General features: G+C 37.6%; 1 protein-coding gene across 1 annotated transcript in view; it reads right to left on the bottom strand.

Annotated features, from left to right (window-relative positions):
* Nucleotides 1-10,901: 10,901 nt before the first annotated feature.
* The window catches only part of Stpg2 (sperm tail PG-rich repeat containing 2), a 469,738-nt gene continuing 469,155 nt past the window's right edge, over nucleotides 10,902-11,484 (bottom strand). The window contains 1 exon segment of the mRNA XM_008826204.1: nucleotides 10,902-11,029. Coding sequence (XP_008824426.1) covers nucleotides 10,902-11,029 — 128 coding nt within the window.

Here is an 11,484-nt window from a genome sequence, read left to right as displayed (position 1 = left end):
ACTGCTGGTAGGATTGCAAACTCATGCAACCCCTATAGAAAACAGTGTGGAGAACTTTTAAAAAACTAAAAATGAACTTACCATATGATCTGGCTATACCATACCTTGGCATATACCCAAAGGACTCATCCTGTTTTAGAGTTACTTGTACAACCGTGTTTGTTGCTGCTCTTTTCACAATAGCTAAGAGATGGAAGCAACATAAGTGTCCCTCAACTGATGAGTGGTTAACAAAAATGTGTTATATTTTCACAATGTAGTTCTATTCAGCAATAAAGAAAGATGAAATAATAAAATTTGAAGGTAAATGGCTGTACCTAGAAACTGTTATACTAAGTAAAGTAACACAGATTCAGAAAAACAAAAGACATATGTTCTCCCTCATTTGTGGACCTTAGCACCAAATCCTTTTAAATTCCATGTTCTTCAATATGGTGATGCTGTACAGCAGTCTCTTCTGTATGAAATAACTACCATCCTCATGACTTTTGCTAAACATCATCAAAATTGGGCTTGTTGAAGGTTATGCTCCTTCATTAAAGGAGGGGCAAGCAGGGCCATTGGACCCTCACTGGAGTATCCAGTCACTCTCCCAGTCAGCTGTATGTAATTTGGCCCTAATCACATGGTCTCCTGCATTTGGGGATGACTGAAGTATATAATCTGGGGAAGGCTAGAAAGAGAAGGCTTGATCCATGCTAGGCAAAGACTTTCCAGCGTGCATGCCCTCAGGTCACTCACACACCTCAGCAACCCCTCAGTCATCTCTGTAAATAAGCTCACTAAAGTCATTGGTTCCCCAGGAAAAGTATAATCAAACACTCGTTTGACCCTAGAGCCTTAGAAGGAGATAAACATTGCTTAGTATCCCCAGGAAAAGAATTCTCACAACAGATGGAAAATTTATTTGTTAATGTTATTATGTCTCATAATTATTAAAAATTAGAATTTTTAATTCAAATGTAAAAGATGTTAAAATGATATGGGAATGGAGACATTTTCCAAAATAGAATAAATGAGAAAGCCTAAACAAGTGATGAAGGTCTACATAGGTTTGTTATGATATATAAAGATGAGACAAAACTAATGAACACATAATCTTAAAAGTTCTAAGGTCATAGTTTAGTCAACCTGTTTAAGGAACAAAATATATGTCTAGTCAAGGTTTATCTGAGAATGTTTGGTTTTTGCCCAAGCTTTATCTACATAGCACATGGTAATTAAAAGTACCTGATTGGTGAAACTAACCTTCTTAGATGTTTAACAGCCATATTTTGAGGACTAAACTAATCTGGTCAGACAGTTTTTGCTCCTTGCCCTCCAAGGTCGACTAAGTTCCAGGGGACTATGGAGTATGTATCAAAATATCCTGTACCTGTGGTGAGTCACATGTCCTTTTGTTTAGGGAGGCCATGGAAACCCCACCAGATGGACTTGAACCAATGTCCAGTCTACAAAGAGGAGGGTCAACACAGAGGAAACATTTCTTCCAGGCTTCCAAGTGAAGCCAGCCACTGTCAAGCAGAACCTTTGATCTTCACGTGGACAGAACTGGTAAAAGAAAGGAGCCAGAAGAGGCTCCTCCCAAGCCCATATGACCCCTAAGGAACAGATCCTCAAATGACCTTAAGAGTAAAAAGAAATTGGTTTATTTGGGCTAACTGAATGGCCTTAAATACCCAGAAGGAAAGTATAACCAAAGATTAAAGTGATCAGTATATTTCGTTAAGAGTTCAAAGGATTACACTTCCCTGACATTAAACTTAAGTCCATATAAAATGTTAGACAATTATTTCTTATTGATGATTTTGTTTCTAATCACAAAAGGCTGCTCAGATGTATAATTTCAAATATTGGTCTGCAATGCTGAAGTGCCCACCTGTAGCTAAGGGAGACAACCCACTATTGTCCTAAAATGATAGCTAAATTCTTTTTATCCCCCTATTTAGAAGCCTTTGTGAGGAAACTGACACTGATTCTAGCCACTCCAAAAGCTAAAAGCTATCAAAGTGCCTGAAAAAAAATCCTGAATCCATCACTCTAGAATCCAGCCTGGACAGACAAAAGAAAAATGAGGATGAACCCAATGGAGGGATGCTTTTGGAAGCTCTCATCAAGAAATTCCAATGGACTCTAATATGTACATTTGAAATTCTCCCTGTTCTGACTTTTTTCTGGTTCCCTGTCTAGAACTTGTAATGCTGACTACTCTTCCCTTTACTTCTCCTTCACATCTCCTAGGCACCAGTCAAGGACCTTTTTTTCTCCCTACAGGTAAGAGTTATGCAATTTGGAAGTCTTTTAGGTAGACCCACTGAAGGGGTACCCCAATTGCCTCACCCTGCATCCCTGTTCAGCATGGAAGAAGCCAGAGAGGACTGCATCCCCAACGTCCCTCTTCCCTATTGGCAATTTGGGTAACCTCTTCAGAGAATGGTGTGATAAGAATAGGAGGTAGGAATTGGCTAGGCATTTAGGGTAAAAAGACCCCAAAGAAAAGTAGCCAGTTTCTTGGTTAAAAATGAAAATGTTGCCAGGCATAGTGGCACACGCCTTTAATCCCAGCACTTGGGAGGCAGAGGCAGGTGGATCTCTGGGAGTTCATGGCCAGTCTGGTCTCCATTGAGAATCCAGGCCAGCTGGGGCTACAGGGAGACACTGTCTCAAAAAGACCAAAAGAAAAAATTTTTTAAAAAGATCAAAATGTCCTTGGGCCTGTTAGCAACATACTCTGTTCCAAAGACCAAAGAATGTCAAAAGTATTTGGGAGCTCTTATCTAATCCCTAAAAGATTTTAGGGTTACCTCTTCAGAGGGGGGAATGTTAGAGTAGCAAAAAATCTCCATTAAAAAGTGAAAGAAAGAGAACACAAAGTTGTTCAGGAAATGCGATGGAGAGATATGAGAAGAGTTGGAGGGGAGGTAATGGGCATGGATTTGATCAAAATACCTTATATGCATGTATGAAATTCTCAATAAATGTTTTTAAGTTAAAAAAAATTCATGGAAGCAACTGTTCCCCCAAAAGTGCAAAAATACAGACACAAAAAGTAGGAAGAAGGAAAGTAACCTGACACCATTCAGAGAACACAGGATTCTCTGACAATAGATGCCAAAGAGTAGGAAATATACAAATTGTCTGAAAAAAAATAATGTGTTACGGAAACAATGAGAGAAAAGCAAATACAAAGACAATTCAATAAACTTAGTAAAAGAAAATTCATAATAAAATTAGTAAAAGAAAATTCACAATCTAAATAGTATATTCAACAGGAAAATCATGAAAACACAAAATTTGGATAAGAGGAACTCAAGAAATAAAGAATTTTAAAGGCAGTTAAGAACCTCAGTCACAGACTAGACCAAGCACAAGGAAAAGTCTCTGAAATTGAAGACAAGACTCTAGAAATAATAGTCAAAATAATAGTAGAAGATGACACATGTGCCATGTAAATGTCAACGCAAAAGCATAACTCTCACCTCAAAGGGGAAAAGAGATGGTTTACTCTGGAGCCAAATATGAGTGACCCTGGCCTGGGAACACAGATTTTTGTTACCCAAAATTCCATTTTCTGGAGTGGTAACGGTTACATTACTTTTTTATAGTAAGAGAACAAAGAAAAGTCATAAATCAAGACACCTTTCAAATACATTGGTGGATACATCAGGTAGGCAGGTCATACCAAAGCAGGAGGGTTTTTACTATAGGTCTCAGATGCTATCTGATGACATTCTTAGCTTTTTGATTGGTGAGGCCTGGTGGTCTGCTAAGTTAATACATTTTATTAGTGACAAGAATGTTAAGAAAACAGAGTTGGGCAATGGGTGGCTATTTATGGGGTTAAAGATATCCCCAGATGATTTGTGAACAGGCTCCAGATCTGCAACATTCCAGACTCTCCACAATCTCCTGAGTGCTAATTAGTTGGTCAACCTTGCCGGAAATTCAGTCCAAGATAAAGGAGTTCTTTCTGGGAACTTTCTTTCACACAAACGTAAAGAGGAGGGGCTGCATTCATGTCACGTGAAGTAGACTTTATGTCCAGGACCAGAAGATTCCATTTATGAATTCTGCCAAACATTTCAATAGCTAATGTCAATGCTCCTCAAATATTCATAAAATAAACATAAAAAGAACACTTCTAAAGTCTTTGCAGAAAGTAGGTAAGGACACCACATGAATAGGAAACTAAAGACCAATTGTTCTGATGAACTTGGAGAGAAAACTCCATGAAACACTTGCAAACTGAATTGAAGAACACTTTCACAGATCAAATACCATGACCAAGTTCATTTATTCCAAGGAAAGAAAAAGGATTCAACATATGCAAACCAGTAAATGTAGCATCAATAAATGAATCAAGGACAAAGGTCACACGATCACTTAAATAGGCAAAGAAAACACTTTTAACAAAATTCAGTTATCCTTTCCTGATAAAATCCCTGAAGAGACTGGGAACAGAATAATCAGAACTCAGCATACATAATAAAGGCTATCCACAGCAAGCTTACATTGAACATTATAATAAAGAGAGTAAACCTAGAGGGAAAAGTGATGTCCTAGAAACCCTATGAGAAATGCACATAGAGCGTCTGAACACTAATGCATATGTATACCTAGGAGCTGCTTGTTAGGGAACACAGTGCCAGACAGAAGAGACCTCCTTTAAAGTGACATGCCATCCAGCATTCATCTTAAAGATTTCTTTTTACAACAGATGGAGGCTAATGCAGAGTTGCAAAGCTGGCTAGGCACAGAGAAGACACACCTGGGAGATGCCCAGAACTAGGTGACACATCTACAGTCAACTCTCCACAACCAAGGCTCATGGAACACAGCGGAATGCGGGTAGAGAGAGTTCTAGTATACCCCTCAACTCTCACCAGGGAGTATTTCATGTACATCAGAGTGTGATACACACAGAAGGCCACAACTGGCCAAGTTTTGGAGAATGAGAGACTATAGAGTGTAGGATGGGACTCCTATATGGAACCTCACCCACCCAATCAGGGACCATTGTGGAAGAGGAGGCAGAAAGATTGTAAGAGCCAGGGCTGGTTCATGAACATAAGGGGGTGGAGGCTTTCAGGCCACTGGAGGCTTGCTCATGTCTGCAGCAGTGGTGGTGTGGAACTCGGGACCCACGTCAGCTCAATTAAACAAGAGCCCAAAGGGGAGGCAAGAAATAGGTGGCAGGCCAGCACTAGAATGAAAATTATTTAAGACTGATTACTGCTGGACGAGGGAGAGTTTGACTTACTTGTTATACAACCACTGGATGGCCTGACTAGACTCCAGTGGATTCATTTACACTGAAGGACATTTGAGCACAAACAGCTAAACGAATAGGACTCAGCATGTATGGCAGAGTGCAGAGGGTTTGGTAGGGGGGATAGGGGGAGGCATGGATGGGGGAGGGGTCTGGATTTGAGTGGGAAGTGTTGTATGAAACTTGAAAAATTCAATAAAAAATAAAAATAAAGAGGGTAAAATTTGAAAGCATTTTCTGTAAATTAGAAACAAAATATGGGTGTACAGACTCACCATAAGTATTCCATACAGTTCTTGAAATCTTAGCCAGAACAGGAAATCAAGAGAAGGGAATAAAAGAGATACAAACAGGAAAGGAAAAATTCATTTATACTCGTTCCTCATAATATGATGCTATAGTTAAAAGGTCCTAAGAACTCCACCAGAAAATTTTTAGTAGCTTTTAGCAAGGTAACAGGGTACAGCATGCAAATTATCAGTAGCTTTTCAGCATTCCACTAAAGTCCTAAGAAAGAAATTGGAAAACCATCTCATTTTCAAAAGTTTGAAAGCTAAATAAATAGAAATGAATACCAGGGCCAGAGAGATGGCTCAGTAGTTAAGAGCACTGCCTGCTCTTGCAGAGGACCCGGGTTCGATTCCCAGCACCCACATGGAGGCTACAAACCGTCCTAAACTCCAGTTCCAGGAGAATCTGAAGCTCTCTTCTGACCTCTGTGGCATTGCACAACATGGTGCAGTCACATACATGCAGGCAATACACTCATACACAAAATAAAAATAATTTTAAAAAAGAAATGAATACCTAAGAATAAGCCTAACCAAAGTGAAAAAGGCTCTGCAGTAGGAAAAACCTGAAGACACTGGGATAGGAAGACTTCCACTGTTCATGTGTTCATGGATGAGCAGAGTCAATACTGGGAAAATGGCCACATTTCCAAAAGTAGTCTGTAGATCCAATACAATCCATATCAAATATCCAGTGAGTTTTAACACAAGTACAAAAAGAACAAGCCTAAAATCCATATGGAAGCACAAAAACTCCAAATAGTTAAAGCACTCCTGAGCAAAAGGAGAAATTCTAGAGGTAACATAACGCTCAATTTCACATCATACTACACAGCTAAAGGAACACAAATAGAACAGTATGGCATAAAAACCCATGTTGTGTAACAGCGGAATAAAATAAAGAATTCAGAAATGCAGGTGCAGTCATATGACTCTTCACAAAGGAGCCAAAGGGATAAATGGGAGAAATTTGACACTGATGCTGAGAAAACCGGGTATCTACATGTAGGTTAAAACTGAATCCATGTGCTAAAAGAGCACTGGCTGCCCTTGCAGAGGACCTGGGTTCAGTCCCCAGAAACCAGATGGCAGCTAACAACCATCAGTAACTCCAGTTCCAGGGGATCTGATGCCCTCTTCTGACCTCTACAGGCATTTCATGCACATGATACACTTACATACATTCAGGCAAAAATACTCATACACATAAAATATAATAAATACATACACACATACCCTGAATTCATCTCTCACCTTGTATAAAAATCAACTCAAAGTAGATCAAAGACATTAACATAAGAACCGAAACTTTTAGACATTTCTGCTCATCAAAGGAAACAAATGTCCCTTTAAAGAAACAGTATAGAGAATGAGAGAAAATCTTTACCAGCTATTTATCCATTAGAGGATTAATATCATATATAATATATGTATATATAAAGCCAATTCATAAGCTAGCAAGCATACTCTAAGAAAAGAACTGCGAATGGCCAATAAACTAATTTAAAAAGTTCAACATCTTTAACCATCAAAGAAACATAAATCAAAACTACACTGACACAATAGGCTTTAACACAAATGACAGAATGTATGAATTCCAGTGGGGGGCAGCTATATGAGAGTGTAAATGGGGAAAGGAGTATAAAGATGATTAAGATGTTCTGTATGAAATACACAAAACTTCTATTTAAAAAATTACAAAAAAACCTACATTGAGAGTCTGTCTCATACCAATCCTCAAAAACACAAAATAACCATAAAGTTCAGTAAAGATGAGGTGAAAGGGGAAGTCTTATACACCTACGCATGGGCATATCAGCACAGTCACTATGGAAATCAGTACAGAGGTTCTTTACAAAACTCCTAAACTATCATTGAAACCACTGTAGAGCTTCTTGGTGTATAAGTGAAGGAATCACAACCAACATATGACAGAGAAGCCTGCACACCGTATTGACTGAAGCACCATTCATACTAGGCGAGTTATGGAATTAGTATAGAAGCCAATCAGTGGACGAATGCATAAATAAATTTTGGCATTTATACACAATGAAGTACTATCCACGGCATTTTCAGGAAAATAAATTGAACTGAAGAGCTACATGGTAAGTGAAATAAGACAAACTTAGTAAGATACATGTGATATCTAAGGGAAAAGACATGAAAAGAGAGGGAGAGTATCCAGAGAGAGATGGAGATAGACTTGGTGGAGGTGGAAAACGAAAGGAAAGGAAAGAATAAGTGAAGGCATATAATATGCATACAGGAAATGTTAAATGAAATCCATTTTTACATTTAATTACAATTAAATAAATAAAAACTGTGGGAAGAGACAAATAAGGTTAGTTGCATAATAATAAAATCAAGTCAAAAGGAGAAAATTAGTTTCTGTAAATCTATACATGCCCAGCATTGGAGTATTCAGTTATAGAATGCAAACAGTATATAAAATTTCCAACACACTAGTAGTTCGGGACCTCAAAGCTCACTTTCATGAATGGAAAGGTCATATAATCGAAGGAATCAACAAAAGGCATAATATCTATGTTACACAATCAATGAACCTAGAAGATATCTACAGAGCATTTTATCCAACAGCTATAGAACATTCTTTATTCTCAAAAACACATAAAATATTTTCTAGGATAGACTATACAACAGGTCACAAAACAATTCTCAGAAAATTCAGCATAATCTAAATTATACCATGCATCTTCTCTGATCACAATGAAGTTAAACTAGAAATCATCAAGAGTAACTTGTTGAAGAGAAGAGGGAGATTGTATCCTGGGTGCAAAAATACAGTCAGATTTGAAGAGCAAGTGTAGTGTTCTATGAGAGTGAATAGAGTTTACAATTCATTGCATATTTAGAAAGAGAAATCTGAAATTTTCAAACAGATGGAAATATGTTTAAAGGGCTGAAAATATTAATTGCTAATTATTATGATTGATCACAATGCATGTACACTAATATCAAATTCTTACATTGTACTTCATACAAATGTATAACTATCATGTTAATCAAACATGATTGAATAAGGGCCAGCAAGATGGCTCACTAGATAGAGGCACTTGTACATGCAGGCCTCATATTACCCGAGCTGGAGCCTCAGGTTCCACAAGATGCAAGAGAAAACTGACTCCAACTAAGTTGCCCTCTGACCTCTACACACCTGCCTTGCCATGCTCACACCTGCTCTCTCTCATATTCTCTCTCTCTCTCATATTCTCTCTCTCTCTATCTCTCTCAATTTTTTAGTATGTTTAATGTTTTAAAAATTAAATAAGAATAAATACTCAAAATTATCTCTGGTTGAGAGTGTCACTATGACGATACAAACCTCATATAATTTTGTTTTGTTTGGTTTGTTTTTGGTGTTTTTGAGACACAGTCTCACTATGTAGCATCAGCTGGCCTGGTACTTGCTATGTAGACCAGTCTGGCTTGCATCTCACAAGATCCACCTGCCTCTGTCTCCTGAGCGCTAAGATTAAAGGTATGTGCCACCACACCTAGCGAAGCTGCCAGAATTTTTAAAAATATGTATAAAGAAAATTTTTATTGTTTAATTTAGATTAATTTTGGCAAAGTATGTTGTTTTATACACATAAATTGCTCTATAATATTAAGTAAAAGATTTTATAAAGTTAAATTCACTGAAACATTAGTAAGAGCTAGCATAGTCTCCCTTTTCCACACTAATTCTGGTGAGCAGCTCTACTTAATCAGCAGCACCAGCAGCCATCATTTAGAGGAGAAAATAACCCACAATTAAAATATTAACTTTTTGGTTCTTCATCCTTCCTTTTTTATTTTCTGATATAATATAAACCTGGCTTTTCTCAAATACTGAAAATATTTTAGATTATAGCTTAAGTGAAAAGGATACATTCAATAAAATAAGACTTCTCACTATTTGTAAAAAGAGCATTTATTTTGCTTGACCTTCAGAATTAATTTAACACTGGATACAAAAGACAACAAATTCTGGTGAGGATGAAGGGAGAGAAGAGGGGAACTCTTACTCACTATTGAGAGAAGGGAAAACTTGTGCAGCCACTGCAGAAATAAGCATGGAGGTTTCCCAAAACAAACAAGAACTACCATGTGATCTAGCTGTACAACTCCTTGGCATATAACCAAAGAATCTAAGTGCACATACCACAGAGATACTGGCAGCATTCATGCTTGCTGCTGCTCTAGTGTCATCAGTAAGGAAATGGAATCAGCCTAGGTGTCCATCAGGTGATGAATGGATAGTGAAAATTTGATTCATATTCATAATGGGATTTTATTCAGCTGTAAAGAAAACTGAACTCTGCAAGAAAACATATGGTTCAGGAAGTTTTATACTAAACAAAATAACCCAAACTCAGAAGGACAAATATTGAATGTTCTCTTCATATGTGGATCCTAGTTTCTAAAGCTCATATATGTGTGTATGTGAACATGAATGTGGGAATAAGTCATGAAACTACAAAGTGGATCTGGAGAGTAGGAAGAGGATTGGAGGAAGCAGGGAGGACAAGTGGAATAGAAATGTAAGAGTAGGGTAGGGCAAGGAGGCCGGCAGCAAAGAAAATTATGCTTGAAAATGCCGCAGTGAAGCACGTTACTCTGTATGTTAACTAAAAATAAGAATAAAAGAAGTTTTAACTTTAAAAATTAAAAAGATAGCCAGGCGTGGTGGCGCACACCTTTAATCCAGCACTCGGGAGGCAGAGGCAGGCGGATCTCTGTGAGTTCAAGGCCAGCTTGATCTAGTGAGTTCCAGGACAGCTGGGGCTACAAGGAGACCCTGTCTCAAAAAAAGACAAAAAAAAATTAAAAAGATAGTTGCTACAGACCACTTTGAACTATTTCCTTTTCAAGAGTTAGTAGGGTAGGAATGAGGGACCTACTCCATTCTCTCAAAAGGATGATAAAGACCTAATAAAAACAATTCCTACTACAGGTTTGTAGACCTAATTGTTACGCTCAGAAGACCCTCAGCTTAGGAGATGCTCATTATGAAGCCAAACTTTACATGTATTAAAATATTAAATATAAAACTATATTTAAAGCAAATATAAAATAGCCTACAATTTTACAGGAAAGTAGATAAATGTTATATACCAAATGCTATGGGGATTTATAGAATGACTACAGTATTAAATCTATGTAATTCTTCAAAAAGTTTTCTTAAAATATCAAAATATATATTCAAAAATGTCTCCCTCAAGTAAAAGATTTTGCTTGGTCAGTAATATCAGTAAACATATGGTAATACCTTAACATACACATGTTCAGTACTTTCTAGCAATCATCCTATTCACATCATTGCTGAGAGAGAAATATCATTAACAAAACTCATATGTTGTTGGGCCAGGAGAAAACTCTTTGGAAGACTCTTCAAAGCGCTTTGATGCTCTAACAAATGAGGGCATGGCACAAGACTTCTTTAAAACAGGATGGTATGCTGCGGGCCCTAGGAGAAAACAAGTGTAAAAATAGTAATTTAAATGGCTTAAACTACTGACTTAGTCATTTCAATATCACTATTAGGTTTGTGTTCTCGATCTACAAAATTAGCAACAATGTTAGGTCTACTCTTTCTAAATATGTAGCTTAGGACTTTAAACCATGATTAGCATAAAATAATGGCATCTATTTGTTCATTAAATATAGTAATGAAAATAATTTCCAAAACAGACAAAGCAGCACTTCAATAGATGCATCATAAAATACACTTAATAGTTTATTTCCCAAATATACAATCATGTTCATGAGGAAGAAGTAGCAAAGTTGCATTTAAAAGTATGAGTTCGAACTACTATCCTCAGGCCTCTTGGGGTAAGTCTACAGCGCAGCACTCCACGCCGGGACTCCCTAAGCCTCATTCACCCTTCCCCCCCACCCATCACCCCCCTGCCCCCCTGCCCG

The sequence above is a fragment of the Nannospalax galili genome, unplaced genomic scaffold, assembly GCF_000622305.1.
Source record: "Nannospalax galili isolate Female #2095 unplaced genomic scaffold, S.galili_v1.0 scaffold189, whole genome shotgun sequence".
Classification (NCBI taxonomy): Eukaryota; Metazoa; Chordata; class Mammalia; order Rodentia; family Spalacidae; genus Nannospalax; species Nannospalax galili.
The sequence above is the reverse complement of the archived record's forward strand: the minus strand, read 5'-3'. Positions and strand labels throughout refer to the sequence as shown.